This window comes from Diadema antillarum, unplaced genomic scaffold (assembly GCF_040938485.1).
Source record: "Diadema antillarum isolate AM-2024a unplaced genomic scaffold, OU_Dant_1.0 seq00000581_RagTag, whole genome shotgun sequence".
NCBI classification, from domain to species: Eukaryota; Metazoa; Echinodermata; class Echinoidea; order Diadematoida; family Diadematidae; genus Diadema; species Diadema antillarum.
This window is the reverse complement of record NW_027271515.1, coordinates 261632-279366: the sequence shown is the minus strand read 5'-3', so window position 1 is coordinate 279366 and position 17735 is coordinate 261632. Positions and strand designations below refer to the sequence as shown.

The 17735-nt window shown below is 40.8% G+C and overlaps 2 protein-coding genes across 2 annotated transcripts in view; one reads left to right on the top strand and one right to left on the bottom strand.

The window, feature by feature from the left end:
- LOC139735491 (E3 ubiquitin-protein ligase AMFR-like) overlaps positions 1-6026 on the bottom strand; it is a 32180-nt gene extending 26154 nt beyond the window's left edge. Inside the window, exons 1-3 of the mRNA XM_071646246.1 lie at positions 5762-6026; positions 2052-2323; positions 646-738 (exon numbers count right to left, since the gene is read on the bottom strand). Coding sequence (XP_071502347.1) covers positions 646-738; positions 2052-2323; positions 5762-6026 — 630 coding nt within the window. The remainder of the gene's footprint in view (positions 1-645; positions 739-2051; positions 2324-5761) is intronic.
- Positions 6027-11726: 5700 nt separating this feature from the next.
- LOC139735489 (F-box/LRR-repeat protein 8-like) lies at positions 11727-15505 on the top strand. The gene is made up of 2 exons (XM_071646245.1): positions 11727-11842; positions 13724-15505. The coding sequence occupies exon 2, from the start codon at positions 13735-13737 to the stop codon at positions 14929-14931; it is 1197 nt and encodes a 398-aa protein (XP_071502346.1). The 5' UTR covers positions 11727-11842; positions 13724-13734; the 3' UTR covers positions 14932-15505.
- Positions 15506-17735: the final 2230 nt, after the last annotated feature.

Sequence of the window (17735 nt, the reverse complement as noted above, 5' to 3'; positions counted from 1 at the left end):
GATCAAATCGCCTGCTTGCTTAATGAAATACATTTTAAGGGATGGTATAGTTTTGGTTGAGACCTAGTTTCAGATTTCTAATCTTTTTGGTGAGATAATGAGAAACCTCTTATGAAATCAGAAAGAGCATGTAATTCAAAGAGGAATTCAATGTTGATTTGATGAAAATTAGTTCTGCAATGGCTGAGATATTCCCACCCCCCCCCCCCAAAAAAAAGAAAAGATATTAATAAAAGATGGGACCTATCTTTTATTAGGATCGCTTTGTTTTACTCTGTTTTTGGATATCTCAGCCATTTCAAAACCCATTTTCATCAAATAGACTTTTAATTCCTATTAGAATGGTATGCTCTGTAACATTTCACATGTGGTTTCATAGTATCTCGCAAAGAGTTAAAATCTCAACCTCCAACTCCACCAATACTACACCATCCCTTTAAAACTGGGGCTTGTTCTCTTTCACTGTATTAACATACCCCCTCAATATCTGTCTACAATGTGTATGCACATTATTAGAGAGCTCCCAACTGTCTTTTGAGAGCAGGGGCTCTTATTAATCTTTCAAGAGTAGTGAAGGGAGGGGTAGGTAGGTAGGTACGGGGACTAGCAGACATGCAGAAGGTAACCCAAAGGTCACTATCTTACCTGACGTTCTATGACCCTGAGTTCTCCAAACACAATGTGCTGGATAGCCTTCCCAAGCAGGATTAGACAACACAAGGACATGTTGATCACAACCTGCGTGAAGAACAAACATAATTGGGATTCAGTCAATGAAGTTCTAACTTCTTTCTCCCATTACATGCCTCACTTTCAGAATGACAGCCTCAGACTGGTTGGTTGGTGATGCAGAAAAAGCTCTTGAGGCTCAAACAAAAGATTTTATGACCACAAAGAGAGGTCATAACAACATTTGGTTTAAGAGATCTTTGCTTTGTGTTAGAGCTATTGCTTTAATGCAGAGGCAGAGCTCTACAAATTGTAGCTCCACATACACATATGATCACTTTGTGTGGGCGCCTATGTACACAGCCTGTAGGAGATCTGACACCATGTGGCTATTTACTGGAAATTGTGTACTGATGCCCTCTTTTTTCCAGCTTGGAAATAATATGATTTTTTTTTTAAAATGGTAAGACCTGTCTATAGCGGCCACCCAAGAGAGATGAAAAAATAGCCATTGTAGAGAGGTGGCCGCTATACACAGGTTCTTATAACATGTCTTTTCTCTCGGAAGGAATTGTTTTTAGTATGTAATCTACTACATAACTATGCAGACCTTTATAAGTCTCATAACCAACATACGCCCACAAATGATATCAACAAATCTCTTTCATTTTAAGGTTTACCAATACATCCAGCCCATTATTTCACTGACTCCTGGTTCCTGACATATGGCATTGTCACATACTGTACATTCAATATCATGTTCTGAGATATCTCTGTTGACATTTAGTCTGACACCCGCAGACAAAACAACTGCACACAGCTGTTCAAGATATACCAGACAAAATGTAAACTACCTTTGCCAACTACCAGTATGCACATGTATGAGTAGGAAGTAGTCTGGGTAAAAATGGTCTGCTTCTCTACCAAGTGCATGTCAGGTACTGATGAACAATATCTCTATATATGACATACATGCAGCAGGGAATAATAACTTTTTAAGCAGCATTGCAGTACTGTAAAAGTGGAAATTTTCGCAGTGTTGAAATTTTCGCGCATTTCGCGCAAACCTGAAACCATACAAATGTTCCAGCAGTCGATGTCTTGATTCCGTGGAATTAAAAACATGCGAAACTCTTCTTACCCCGCCGAGCACGAAAAATTAGTTGCCCAAAAATATCCACTTTTACAGTATTCTAAAGGTTGAAAAGCACATTTTTTGAGTGGAAAACAGTATTTCTACCTTTCCTACAAAAGACATGTGTTGCAATACAGTATTTTCAATGAAACCTACAGTATTCTTCACAAAAAAAGAAAGTACAAAATATTACCCCCCAAAAAAGTAATAATTAGCATCTTTGAAACAGACAAAGCATGTGACTTACAACCACAGAGAGAGAATCCTGCAGCATCAATTTCATGATCTTGACCGTGTCGCTGTCGTCGGGATCAATGCCGAAGTCGAGTGACAGGTTCTGCAAGATGGCCGCCTCGTGGTCCGACGGCGGAGGAGGGGCTCCTGCCTGCCCGGCTTCCTGGGCCTCTGCGATCTCCTGGATGACGTCCCGTCCCGGGTCTGGGACCTCATTTCTCTCTCCTTCCACAGAGTCACCATCTAGTCTAGACATAGGCTGCTCTTGTTCTCCCCCAGAGGAATCTAGGCATGTGTTTGGATGCAATACAGATCATTGAGACAACTCCTGCGAAAACATGCATGTATACATACCACATATCATAGCCTTTTGACCTTGACCTTATGACCTCTGACCCCTTGACAGTCAAATTACATCAGCTCTTCTCTGTCAGGTACTATTCATATCGGTGCAAACTCAGCATGGTAATTCAAGGTAAACAGACAACATGCATACTGGAAACAAATTATCAATTTATGTAAAGTTTTCTGCAAAATTGTGTTGTGGAGGCATTATAAAAATAGACCCTCCATTAACATACGTCAGTAACAAGTCGAGGAAATGTGCACTTTATTCCAAAAGTTAAGTTTTGTGAAATTCTCTCTTTATTTTCCTTATACTGTTGTACGCATGTGACATCATGCACTGTAGTAGTCTTCTCATCCAGTAGTGACTGCGCAGATACTTTAAAAATTCATAACTTTTGAACGGATTGTCAGATTTTCCCCAAACTTTCACTGAGGTGTTCTGCTAACATTGTTGCATTCACTCAAACCACATGTATATGAAGGTGGACTTGTCCTTTAACACACAACTGTGCACACTGTAACAGCTGTTATTTTTGCGAGAGTTTAATTTTCACAAATTTTGCAAGTCACTGTTGGGCTGCGAATTTAACATCACACAAAAATATTGCCACACACTTGGGTACAATTTACGTACTGGCATCGAATAGAGAAAACAGCATCTTGCGAAAATGTCTGTGACTTCCTCATTTGCGAAAATAACAGCTTTTACAGTACAGTGCACTCCCGTTATAACGAAATGCTCGGGACCGGCAGTTTTCTTTCGTTATAACGAAATTTCGTTATAACCGAACAAATACAATATATAACGAAAACAAGGAACCACGTATATATATCATATTATGTTTGCTGAATACTCATCATACACTGGAAAGCTATGTGAAATGTGATGGGATAACTGCATTACAATTTAATAAATGCAAGTTCCCCTCAGAAACTGTGCGTGACACGAGGAGCGAACACACAGTGGTGTGACGCGTTCACCCATGCAGAGACGCTATAAATGCTCTTTCCGCTACGTATTTTCGAAAGCAATTTGCATTTCGTTATAACGGAGCACATTTCTTTTGATTTTCTTTGTCTGTGGCGCTCGAAAAAGACTTCGTTATTTAACGGAAATTTTGCTATAACCGTGTTCGTTATAAGTGAACTGTGTACCATAGACTTTAATGGTGATAATTTTGGGACCAGAAGATTTACTTCGTTATAACGAAATTTCGTTATAACCGTGTTCGTTGTAACGGGAGTGCACTGTATACTTTTCTATAACTTGCCTATCCATACAAGAATATACACTGGAAACTACAGACTGGCATTATGCATCTACAACCTGTATGCAGGGATCATCATCTTTGGTCACAATATGTAGCTGTGATTTACTACACAAAGCTATTCTAAGTGTTTGCATTTAATGAATGAAATCCCAGTGCTCATCAATACTTAGTTTTGCCATTGCACTACAGTCAACCTTGCTTAAGTCAATCTCACGTAAGTCGAATAATCACCAAAGATGAAGGTACTTTTCAAGTCCTCTTCTCTTATTCTCTATTGATTTTATTCCCTCTTAATTGAGTCGAAATTTCTCTAAGTCGAAGTTATTTCTTCAGTGCAAATAGATTTGACTTTTATAGGCAAGGTTGACTGTACTTTGTCAGCTGGCCTCCACACTAGGGTGCTTTCTTTGCTGATTAGCGTCAATGAAGAGTTTATCTACCCCCCCCCCCCCCTATTCCACTGAGTCACCATTGCCTTCTTGTTGGACTGAGGGACATTGCTACACCTGAGTGAACTTGCTTATATTCCACACAGCTGGTCAAGGTCGGATAGATAACTGAACGCTGATAAAGCAGCTTGAACAAGCCGTTTGCCTCAGCGCCTGAGCACACCACATGCACGCGTAAGGTTAAATGTCAAACCTGACAGATCAGAGTCGCTAACCCGTTGAGTCCCGAGTATACTCGAGCAGGGGTCTATGGGAAATGCGTGTTGTAGCAAAATCAGCCCGTCCTCAACGGGTTAAACTTACAATACTGAACATTACACATACATGTACCTCTAAAAATTCTGAATCATTCACAATCAATTTATTCTCCAGCATCAAAACTGTTACCAGTCAACCATCAAACAGATATTACTATACATGTACAATGCATTATCATCAGCAAGCAGTCCCCTACCATGCATGTTTTTAGCACAGAACATAATACAGGTTTGGTGCTATGTTAAATGCATGGTACAAATTACCACCCTCGTGCAATATCACTCTTGAATTCATAATGATAACATTGTTTGCATCAAATATTTGGGACCCCAGTACAGATCTCGGAAGTGAATTCCACTTGTCACAAGCCGGCTAGTAAATTCCAGCTGATCATCTTGTTTCGAATGTGCCTCCGGGGGCCCCGTTTCATAAAACTTGTCATCAGTGACAAGTTGTCATAGATGTGACAAGCTACCGAAATCCTTGCATCTGATTGGCTGAGAGCAAATTTGTCATAGAAATGTGGCAGTTGTCACTGATAACAAGTTTTATGAAATGGGCCCCAGGTCAATATTGGACACAGCACCAGCCTTTGCCAATGACCAAACAAAAGTATCCACAAAGGATATCCTATGTACATATGTATACACAAAATTCTACCCATTTTCTCTTCTATCTCATGTCCATGTTGATAAATGTTTACCACAGGCATGCACTGTTCCTGCTGGTAATTGAACCTCTTTTCCTGCTTCAGTTTTATCTCAATCAAATAAATCACCAATTTCACTTCTCTAGTTAGAAAGCTGACATCATTACGCAATCACATCAACAGGCCAAATATTTCTCTACTGGGTAGCTAATGCTACGTTTACACTATGTTCCCGGCAGCCATGGCAGCCCCATTTGCCTGTTGCCTGAAATGTAGTGCACTGTGGGTAGATGGGATAAAGTCTCCTCATTTTCTCTTCTGTATTCTCATCTTGTTTTTTGCAGTCCTCGCTCCAGTGCACATGTAGCTATCAGATGTCGTTCTCACATCTGTTCAGGCCAGACTACACTTATTTCCAGTCACGTCCCACTCAGGACCGCCTCCAAGTTTTGTTAGAGTCTATTACAAGCTGTCATGTTTTGTTACATTTTATCAGCACCGTGACTGTCGTGGCAAATCTTAAAAGTTTAAAAATCTGACATGGCATCCACGGCAATCACTACCTATTTGGTTTGCCCATCCCATCCCCTGTGTTGTCTCATGTCCATCCCATTTGTCCACAGATGGTGGCCTGAATTAGTGAAATGTGATTGCCATGGCCGTGGAAAACATGGAGTAAACATGTAGCATAACACTAGCCGAACCCCTGCTATCTCATACCATGTCACCAGTCGAAACAAATACATACCCTTGAGAATTCCACCATGAAGTAGGATTTCTTCATAGCTCGCATCCCTGTTCAAAGCTTCACTCTCCATTTTCTCTGATCCACTGACGCCATCTGGAAGCGGGGTGGGGCTTGGGTGATTTTGACCTGCCTCATGCTGAATGGTCTCCAGTAGGACCAGGCCCTCCCTGGCCTGCAGGACTGACCAGGCCAGGAACAAGAAACTGAGGGCTATGTAGGTCTGTAGCGGTGGGAGGGGAAGCTGACCTGCTGCAGCCGCTGGCATTCTGTTGACTGAAAGTTCACCGTCACTGGGTCCAAGTGCTTGGTTGCTGCAACATACGAATCCCGTCAATTGTAGAAGTTAAGCTTGGAAATAATGACTAGACCTATGTTTCGCTTCAATAACCTGTTGTACAAATTTAAAAGTAGAGGAAAACAGAGATATGGTTAGGTCTATATCGTGTTTGCCGTACCCATTGGTCACTGATGTCGTAAGTGAATTTGACCTTTAACTTCCAAGCACAAATCAATGTACACCCATGATTTTCTACCATGATTTTCTATCATGGCTACTACTAAAACACTGATCAATTCAGTGCTTATTTACGTCGACGTAGAGCAATTGTCATTCAGTTGCAATGAAAACATCTCAACAAAAGAATTTCATGAATTTGAATAATAAAGCAGTACCCGCTGCATGCTAACACTAGACATCTATGTTAGAAAGGATTAGAACCAACACTTGCTGTAACATGTGTTAGGGCAAAAGCTCGGTGGTCTATAGACAGAAAGATCCGTCTGTCCGGAGGACTCTTTTATATTTTGCCATTAACGCTGTCCCCCGTAGACAGACGGAAGGTTGCAGTACCCATTGCTGTGTGGATGTTCTTAACCACTGTCTCTATGGAAAATTGGGTGAGGTACCTCACCCTTCTCGATTGCGTCTAATTCACGGCCCTAGGTCGGCAAATTTAAGCTTGTATGGTGAATTTATTTTTTTATGAATACGTTACACTTACCAGATTAATGAATAATCCAACATTTTAGGAGAATTTTCAACGTAAAACACAGCCTGTCGCGTCGTCACATTCAAACTGCAGAAACATACACTATGAATCTATTAGCCAATCACATGCGAGGTAGTTTCTACGTGTTTGTTTTACTAAAACACGTACTTCGCATGTGATTGGCTTAGCAATTGTTACAGATTCAAAATGGCGACTTACTGCTCGCGAACGGCGATGTTGCGATATCGATAAAATTTCTGCATTATAACAGAGGTTATGTGAGTATTTCGACTGCACAATGTGAGAAATTTATCCCAAATATTGCTGCATAATGTGTCATGTCATGTCATACTTGTTTGAATGTAAAAAAGCTGTCTGAAATTTGGTTTATCGTAACGTTTGATCTGTGCGCGACTGCTCCACACAGGAGCCGCAATCATTGACTTCGGTCTGTATACGGAGGGGATCCGTGAAGCCAGACGCAGTCTCCGCGGAACATTCCCCGACGGACAGATACAGACCGATCTTTCGGTCAAGGTGGTCTAGTGGAGATGACGCCTGTCCAGTACAGACAACAGGACTGTATTGATTGTTTTGCAACTGTAAAATTTTACTGTAAATTTACATACATCAGTGTAAATTATAATAACAACAGAAAATTTATTTTTAGGCCTACGTTGTAAAGGATCTGTAGCTTGTTTATTCTAAAAATATAATACAAATCCGCCTAATTCTTACCTCAAATATGCCATAAATACTGCAGTTTTGAATGTCGTGACCGTCTCGTTGATTATGAATCTCCGTTTTAAAATAGCGCAATTTTAGTGCGTGCGTTCCGTTTTCTTCGCGCAGCTAAAAAGGGAACCTTGCGATCGACACCCCCTCTCCTCCATAGGTATACACGTGAATTTCACAGCATAGGTATACACGTGAATTTCACAGGCCATAGGTAATACACGTGAATTTCACAGCCATGCGTCGTTACTGATCGGATGTGTAATTTTTAGCTTGGTTTGTTTGAGTTTGATTTTCGTTTCTTCGTTTTTATTGTTTTTATAGCTAATGACACTTAATCCCGCGCGTACTTTTTTGTTCTATACGCAAACAGCCATGATACGCAGGGTGTCGATGGGAAGGTGCCCTGTCGATAGGTGGTGCCCCAACCATACATTTCAATGGTAGAACTACCTACAATATCCTGTCATTCCAATCCAGCAGGTGTTAACATGCATAGTTGCCAACCAAGTGTGGATATTCTACCATATGCAACGTCAGAGTCAAACAAAAATAAATTGGAAGCGGCACAGCATGCACAGTGCAAGAGCAGTGCAGTGTCAAGGCAAGAGGAAAGAAGAATCTTATGTCGAAATGACTAACCAGTTGTTCCTGGTGCATGGATTGTTGAGTGTTGTGTCGTGTCTTCTTCAGTCAGGTTCAGCTCACTTGGTTTGGAAGTGTTAGCAGTCAGCCTATTAAATACAGAACGAACATCTCACTAATAAAGGGAAAAACAGAGAACACGGACAGCTAGCTCGCCGTGGCGTAGATATCACGAAGGATACAACAGTAACTTATTGTGACGCGTCTTTTCTCCAGCGAATATTCTCGCTACTTGATTGCTCCGTACATTACGACAGTGACGGATATGTACGTACGCAATCGACAAGCTCATGCACTGCATTCTACATGCTGTGTGTATTGAATGCAAAAGTGTGCTAGACCCATGGCTAGACCACAGAACTCGAGTTCTGTGTGCTAGACAGAAGGTTCGTCCGCGCGTTGCGCGAGCGCAGGTTATTGCTAGTTTCGTTTGCAGGCACACACGCACAGACTCTTGTTAGTCGTAAAGGAGTCTGCACCAAGACTATACTTCATGCACCACTGGCACTCCACAGGCCCTAGCCTCTCCCTTGTAAACAATGAAATACATCGAAGAATTCAAATGACTTTTGGAAGTTTTTATGATGTACAGGTATTGTTGGATATGTTGAAACAGATACATAAAAGAGTCGTAGACTCTCAAAGCTTTTAATTAGGTTAAAATGAGATGGTGGGCTTGAATTGCATGATTGATTAATCAAAATGATATATTTCAAAAATGTTACGATGTGGGCGTCACACGCATGACAAATTTCGTCGCAATCGCACTACTGATGGTCGAAATGGGGGGGGGGGGGGGACTCTGCCCCCACGGGTGTTAGCATGATTATATATGGCAAAAAACAAAAACAAAACAAAACAAAACAAAACAAAACCCGGGCCCTATCTTATAAAGCTTTTGATAGAAATCAATCAATCACAAATCTCTTGAAAGCTGCAATCAATCGCAACCTGTGTGATTGATTGATTGCAGTTCTCCATCTTAATTTCAACCATAACTTTTTTTATTAGATGGATTTGCATTCAATCGTAAAGTTGTGATTGATTTGAATCAATCACAAGTCTTTATAAGACGGGGCCAACGGCGACGTATAGCCAGGATTTGATCTTGGGGGACGGTGGGAGCGGGTGTCCCCCCCCCCCCCCCCACCTCCCAAGGTGAGAACTTTTTGCATTTTGATGTTGTAAATGGTGCAATTTGATGCATGTTTTTGCGTGTTCTATCGACTTGTAATGCATGATGTAGATTATTTTTTAATAATTTGCCTGTAAAATGGTATCATTCAAATAAACTTCTTGTAGTAATTCCTACAATTCTTACAATCAAACAGAAAAAGCATGCACACGAGGGTGTAGATAAGGAACATCCTCCCACACGAAGGTGATTTTGCATTTTCAGACCTGAAATTCAGCGATCTGGTGCAAACTTTTGGTGCAATGTTTAGAATTTTTCCAATACCAAATAATTTCTGTAAACGTTTTGGTGCACACATTTTGTGGAATATATTATGGAAAACTGTTTATGTTTAAATTATAGCCACAGTCTACTTGTATGCGTGGGGGGGGGGGGGGGGCGAGCAGGGAGAAGGCATGGGCGAGTGTTATCAACACCCTTCCCGTACGATGGAGCTTTTGCCTTTTTTAAGTTGAAATTGAGATATCTCGTATACCCATATTTGATGGAATATTTGGGAAATTATTTTTAAAAAAACTGATCTGGGGGACTGAGGGAGAAAAGGTTGAGAAAAAGGTTCGGGATATTCCCCTTGCACATGAGGGAACTTTGAGTTTTCGGAATATGATGAGTGATAAGTCTTGTGCACACAGAATTATTCAGAATTTTTTGTAAATCTAAAAAGTGTATTTGACTAAGGCTATAGGGAAAGGGACACAGAGGGGAGGGTTTGGGAGGGGGATACCCCTGCCAAACACCAGAGATTTGCATTTTTTTTTTAAATTGAAATTCAACGATCTGGTGCACACTTTGAGTGAAATATTTAAAAAAAAAGATCCTACTTGATGAACGGTTGAAAGTTAGACCCGCTTCATGCATGTACATGCATACAGTATATACACGCAATTTTTTTATTTTCCGCCTCCCAAATCCCCGTTCCAAATCTTGACGGGGGGAGCCCCCCCCCCCCCCCCCCCCCCCCTTCGCTACGCCAGTGGACGCCAGTTTCCCCTTGTGTTTTCAGACACGTACACCCCCTCAAAAGAAAAAAAAAAACAGAATGTGTCGGGGGATGGGGAGGGAGGGCCTGCGGCCCCAACTCGATCCTTACCCCCCGTCCCCATTATTCTGTTGCCTATATTTGGGAAGTCTTTAAAAGACTCATTTGACAGCACTTTCCCATTGGTTTCTTCTTATCAGAGGAATACAAAACGACAACAGCAAGAATTTTGGGAAATTATTTGACAATCGAAACCAATTATACCCTTCACGGTGACACAACATTTTATGGGGATACTTTTAGGGTAAGGGTTGTGATAGGGTGGTAGTATGCTGTGAGGATCTTAGTATTAGGGTTTATAGGGTTTGGAATGTTTGAGGGTGGAATTTATGTTTGGCTTCGCGTGCAGATATGAGCAATTGTCACAGGAGCAAATGTCACGGAACCACTCTTCACACACACGAGAATCAATTCATTATATAGGCCTATAGGCCCCATATAGGTGCTTCATCATCTATATATTCCGATCTTCAGTGATCTTGAATTTAAATTTCGTCTTTGTTTGTTTGTTTTGTTTGTTTGTGTTTGTTTGTTGGTTTACATCTACGAGAGGCGGATCCAGGAACTCAGTAAAGGGGAGGGCCTTTTCAAAATTAAAAGGGGCCGCACTCCCCCCTCTCTTTTCTTTTTATTTCTTTTGTTTTAACCAAAAAAATACATAAAAATAAAGAGGGGCGTGCGCCCGGTGCGCCCCCATCTGGATCCGCCATTATTTACAGATTGTGCTTTGAAATCTTCATGTTTTGATGTAACGCCCGGTCTGCTATCTGGAAGAGGAACTATAATACTAGTACCAAGTCATCCATCCGCTCTATCAGAGCATTTTTTTTTTTTTTTTAATTTGTTGGTACATGTATTACTGTATTTTGTCGTAAATAATTCATGTGCGTGTTTGGGAGGGGTGGTGAAGTTGTCACACTTGGGTAACACTCTTGCCCCTCCCCCTCCTAGGTTCGTTTTTTCGCTTTTCCAGAAATTTGTGCGTGTTGGGGGGGGGGGGGGTGGAGGATGATCTACAGCTCCAGATCCAAGCCTCCCCCTTGGTGTTAGTAATGGTTTTAATAATCCATAGTGTATTATGGATAACTCGATGGTTATATCAATTAGTGAATCAACAGACATACCTTTGCATTTTAAAAGAGTTGACCTTCATTTCCTATAATATGAATCTCCTGCACAGTGTTCATTTTTCAGTTACTTTGAGGATTTTCGTCATTTCTCAGAATCAAGATCAGCCTCTTCCCTGAATTGGCTCATGTCGTCACGCTCTTGCTTCCATCTCATGGATAGCGCCATCACTCGTCTTCTTGTAGGGAAGGTTGATCAACATCACTTCTCCATTCTCGCATTACAGGCTGAATCAGCTGATCCGCTTCCAAAAATAGCAACTGATGTCGTAAATTGTTGGTCCCTGCGATGCCCATGTAAGGTGTGAGAAATGGGTCAAGGTACAGATGTCGTCACTGAATGCTGAAAAGGTGCGTTGTGTGCTGGTAACTAAGACTCTTAAGAGTGAATGAATTTGCCTTGCATTCTAATGTAGCTGTAGGAAATATATCATGGGTCATATTTTATTCACTTCCGGATTTGCTATGCATGTTATGTACACTACGAGTTTACGCTACGATCTTCCATGATCATCATGGAGCTGTAAAAAAGTTGCCGTGCATGCAGAATTAACCGGGCAGTATACCGGGCCGGGTGCACGGTGAACGTGAGTTGTGTATTGTAGAGCCATGCCTATGTCAATGAGTTGTACTATCTTCTAGTAGAACTGATTACTGGAGTATATGTTAACTGTTATACGAGGAGTAAAGTAAATTCTAAATCAGGCTAGCTGGCACTCTAAACCCAACAGGTCACGGCTGATAATCCATCTGCAAGGACAAGGTGAATGCTGTGGTGTGTGGTGGTATAAATTAGGAAATAGTGTAATCAATCGTGACAAGGTCTGATCATGATGCCGATGGGAATAGGAATAGATCTAACAGTAACAGACTAACACTAACAACTAGTACTACAACTAACCGTTATTATAGATAAAATTCAAAGATACATCGATCTCCGTGACCATTATTCAGAGCTAGAAATACTAGGTCTAGAATGTTAATTTGAATGAATGGTAGTAAATTTATGCTGTGTTGTGTTTTTGTTTGTTACTGGAAAAAAAAAGAAGAATGATATTGAGAGTCTACTTTATATGAGAAGTGCAACAGGGCCAGGGGAGGAAGGGACCACTTGCTCCAGAAAATAACATTAATATGTTTTCTATTTGCAATTCTGCCAAATTTTGAAGCCATGACAAATTTCCTAGTAATTGGTAATATGCCAATAGCAAACACAAAGTACAACCAGTATCAAAAGCTCTTGACAGAATTTCCATGAATGTATATGTGTCATGTGTTCAAAGGCTGGCTGTCTACGTGTGTAAAATGCCAAAGAATTATGTCTGCCCACATAGTTTGGTTACAAAGTTTGCATGGTCCGTTCATGGCAGTGTTGAAAACAAAGTTTGTGTGTTAAAAGTGATCCAGGTGCTCCACTGCACACCATGCCACACGACTAGCACGGAATTGTAGCAGAGAGCTTGAGAGAGGGCCTTACATACAGATAACTTGGCCCATTTGTGTACGTGCATCAATAAGACCAATCATGAGTCAGAAATGTTGTTTAGACAAAGAAAAGAAGACTTCTTGTTATCCAAATCAACTCATTGCTTATTTAGTAAATTCTTGTGTGTTTTCAAACATTTCACACATTTACAATTATATGAAGGCCCATATAATACCTAATGTTTGAACTTTGATTTTATTCAGGGTGAGTACCGGTAGTGTAGATGGTAGTACTGTTCAAAGTGGCGTGTGTGTCGACTTGTCACAAATCATTTTGAGTGATTGTAATTCAGCCAGTTGAAAATTATAATCTTTTATTTTATGGATAATGGAATTTGAATGCAGTCTGACACCATGTAGCTCCACTGCTTTTCATGTAAAGTGCAAGTGTACAACACTGTACAATTAAAAAAAAAAAAAAAACAAAAAAAAAAACAGGCTGAAAAAATGAATTGCACCTCAAGAACCAGAGTCGATCATTTATTTACAATTCAGCATTTACATTTACCAGTGAAGATGTTGTAATTATCATAACATATGATGCAAAGTTACCAGGTATATGATATTGAGGATGTTAACTCCAGGAATCTATAGCAATGTCCTTTTGTGATTGTGAAGAATGATGAAGACAATTCACAGTTGCCATTCTTGTGGCTTTGCCTGCAGCAAATACTGCCACTGAAAACAATAATTTGTAATGCAAATGTGTTTCAATAATTGATGCATTGATTTACTCTTGGTATGCAGGAAAGACAAACATGGCTGATCCACTAGCGGTGGAAGATCTATGGCAGTCCTTACCAGACCATATTGTGGTAAAAATATTTGCCTGTTTGGATTTAAAGGATCGCTATCAAGCAGGACTCGCATGCAAGTCCTGGTACGAGAATTTCCACACACCAATCTTGTGGAGGACATTTGCCTTCAGGTTTTTTGCCGAGGAGGACTCTTCTCAGCTGAAATGCATTGAGCTGTATGGGCAGCAGCTGAGAAACGTTTCAGTCATTCTCAAACAGACGGAGGAAGTCAATCGGAGGAACGCATGTGAAGTCATCGATCAACTTGCGGAATGCACGGAGAGGAGACTGGAAGAGATATCCATCCAATTTATCACCGACAATCCCCTCTTCTTCAAGGGAGGCGATTTTCTCAACAGTCTGGCCTTGCTCTTTGGGCCCCCTGCTCCCAACATCAAGGTGCACAGTCACCTACGGAAGGTAGACCTCAGCAGAATGGCCGTCTCTATCACTGACATCCTCCTGTCATTACTCGCAAACAACCAGCCCACGCTGGAACACCTCAACATACAGAATGTCTCCCTCACATGCCACATATCCGACGCTAAACTTCTCGAACTCGTCCAGAAATGCAAGAAGCTGCGTGAACTCAGCACCTTCTACAAATCCGTATCCGACGACGTCTTCAAGGCATTTGCGGACGAGGGCCACGCACCCCTGGAGTATCTCTCTCTGGCCTGTCGTCGCGAGGAAAAGTACCACAAACCTCTGTCTGCGGATGCATGGGACATCCTTACTGCTTCGTCGCCAAAACTTCGCGTGAGTTTGAAATTTGACCACACCATAGAGCGACATCAGATCAGTCACATCTTGCAACCACAGATCCCCGTGACTGAGCTGAGTATGCGCACCATGTCTGAACTCCACCACGAAGTTGGCATCGTGGCTGCATTCTACTGCCGCACGCTGGAAAACTTTGTGATCGTGACCAAAGGTTCGGACCTGCTCAAGCGGCAACTCATCAACCTTGTGTCCCAAGCACCCCGTCTGAAGGTCCTCCACTGCTACTGTGGGCTGGACGAGGACACCATTGCACAGGTCAAGGCCTTGTGTCCCTCGCTGGTGGACTACACGCTGAAAACGGCAGATGACTTCCATGAGATGCAGAGGGTGTTTATCGGCAGGGCTGCAAGAAACACAGTCATGTCGGGTCGATAACTTGCTTTGCATGTTGCAAAATTTAAAAAAAAGACCCACCCATGCTGGTATTGTCTTATGTAGGCAACATTTTTGGATATATGGTGTGTGAGTTACAAGGTATCTGAATTGCATGCTTCCTCAACCACAGATATACAGTATGTCTCAAACAAACTTACAATCGGATTTTCTCATTGATAACTGCCAATATGATGTAACTGTCTGAATGCTATTTCAGGGTCTTAAAATATAATACCTTAGCTTTATTTTGCAGAAAACCCCATTCAATTTGGTTAAGGGGTCACAGAGAAATGTTGATCGCTGTAAAGCATGAGTCTGATTCTTCCAAGTTTAGCACTTGGACACTCTTGGAACTGCACATTAATGTGTGAACACAATGGGCAGAACTTTCAAGGGAAGGAATTCCTGACATGCTCTACAAAAATTCTCATTTCTCTTTGACCACTGAACCAAATCGGATGGGGTTTTCAGTAAGATATGGGTAATAAGTTGTAGTTTCATACCCTGAAATTGTATTTGGATTGATTCTCTATATTTTTAAAGTTCTCATTGCAGAGATTCCCATTGTAATTTTTTTTGGGACGTATAGTATAGTGTCTTTTATTGCATCTTTGCAAGTTCAGAGTGTATTGTGTTTACTTAATATGCATGTGGCTTTTTCAATACTACACTGTAGTTGAATTTTGCTGAGCAGCCCTTGCAATCTTCATTGACCCTTCACTTTATAAAGAGGAGGATTTGATCTTATTTTAAATTCTATCCTCTATATGCCTTGGATTGTCAGACTTTGGCATTCTTGTGTGGTTACATGTCAGTAGACAATCACTTGAATTTCGTTGTAGAATTAGTAAGAAAGAGATTATTTTCATGCACCTTATTTGTGCAATAACCATATGGTCCATTCTTTTAAAAAAGTGGGCTGTAATATCTGATTGATTTGTATTTGTCCCAATTATCAAGGCATTACTATGAGTTAATGTAATTTCAAAGTTTGGACATACAAATGTAGTTTCTATCATGTACATCAACTATTGAAGAAGAGATTCCAGGCATCATCCCAAAAGGGTTCAATGGTGCCCATTCACCCATGCAAAACAAGGCAATATTTGGATTGTGATTCAAACCTAATATGTTTAAACGTACACAAACATGCCCCCAAATTTCACTGAAAGTGGAGTGTGAACTCACGGTTAAACATGGATGTTTTGTGTGTTCGTCTCTGTCCCCCATGCTTTCATACGAGTTCAAACGTACCTCAAATCTTGGATTAAGCTCGATTGTTGTTACGGGAGTGGTTGTTCACTGACTTTGAGCTTGACTCCCTGCTTGTGATACATCACACTGCACAAGCTCAATTTACCAAGAAAGTGTGCATGTTTGCAACTGATTGACAAATTGCCCTACATCGACGTAAATAAGCACTGATCACCGGGCAGGCGTCAGGAGGTCGTAGATTCGAACCCTGTTCGAGTATGTACGCCCATGATTTTTTATCATGATTAGTACTACTAAAACACTGATCAATTCAGTGCTTATTTGCGTCGATGTAGGGCAATTTGTCAATCAGTTGCAATGAAAACATCTCGACGGAAGAATTTCATGAATTTGAGGTGTGCATGCTGTTGTGATATATTATCATGGAAATATTGGTGTTAAGATCCACTTTGTTTTCACACACACACTCAAAATTTATACATTTTAAATAATAAGATTGAACCCTGGTGCACATCCAATCAATGATTGCTATTCAATTTCTTACGTCAATTGAATTTCATGTTTATATTACAATGTGATGTTTGAATCGTAATCTGAAATTCACATTTTGTTGTAGTCATGAATGGATGTGCGTATGTTTTTCTCTTTCTCCAAGTGTGTTTATTTCTCTTGCATGGCATAGTGAATGAAAAGGCATGTATTCATTACACCATTTTCTCTGAGTTAGGTATCTTTGTGTGATAAGTGCAAGCTATTTAATTTGTATTATGAGGTCAACAGCATCCCTCCTCTTCCTTCCTCCCCTCCCCCCCCCCCCCCCCCCCCCCGAACATCTGGTGAAACACACCATAGGTTCCTTCCCAAATTATTGTAGACAACTTTTGCCAACTATGCAGTTTAGTTGCAGTAATCTTTCAATCTGAGTGCCTTATAATTAATATATTTCACTCCCTTGTTTAATTTGTGACAGCTTGAGTTCTTTTCAGTATTTAATGATCATCATTTCCAAGTCAAACTAATTTTTAATCACTCATCATTTTTACTCGCCATACAACAAACTTGCAAAAGTATCAAAAACTCGCAAAAGTATCAAAAACTCTTAATGGTAATTCACAACTTCTTCATTAGTGCTGCACTTTTTTCTTCTGGATCCTTTGACTAGTACTGGTGAGATGTACAATTTGTACAATGGAATTGAACGGTGTACACGTCATGTTACTTGATGTGAAATTTCTTTGTTGATATATAATGCAGGATGGTTGATTTTAGCCTCAGCTCCTTCAATCCCCCAATGGGATGCTTATATAATGTTCAAGTGTAATGATTGTGCAGTTATCTGGAACAAACACAGGAGGATCCTCGTGAAGGTGTGGAGAGGGTCTGTTACACACACACACACACACACACACACACACACTCAAAATCTATACTGCCGGTGTTGTGATGTGTGCAAAAACGTATCAACACAATTCAAGGTCCCTTGAACAGTCCCTATAGATACATAATGCGCTTGTATTACAAAGTGTCAAAATGTCAGAAATCAATTGCCATCTTATGTTACGGTATGAAGTATAACCAGTGAGAAACGC

Excerpts from the sequence above, each read along its gene's own strand:
- LOC139735489 (XM_071646245.1), top strand. The coding sequence starts at position 13,735 with ATGGCTGATCCACTAGCGGTGGAAGATCTATGGCAGTCCTTACCAGAC.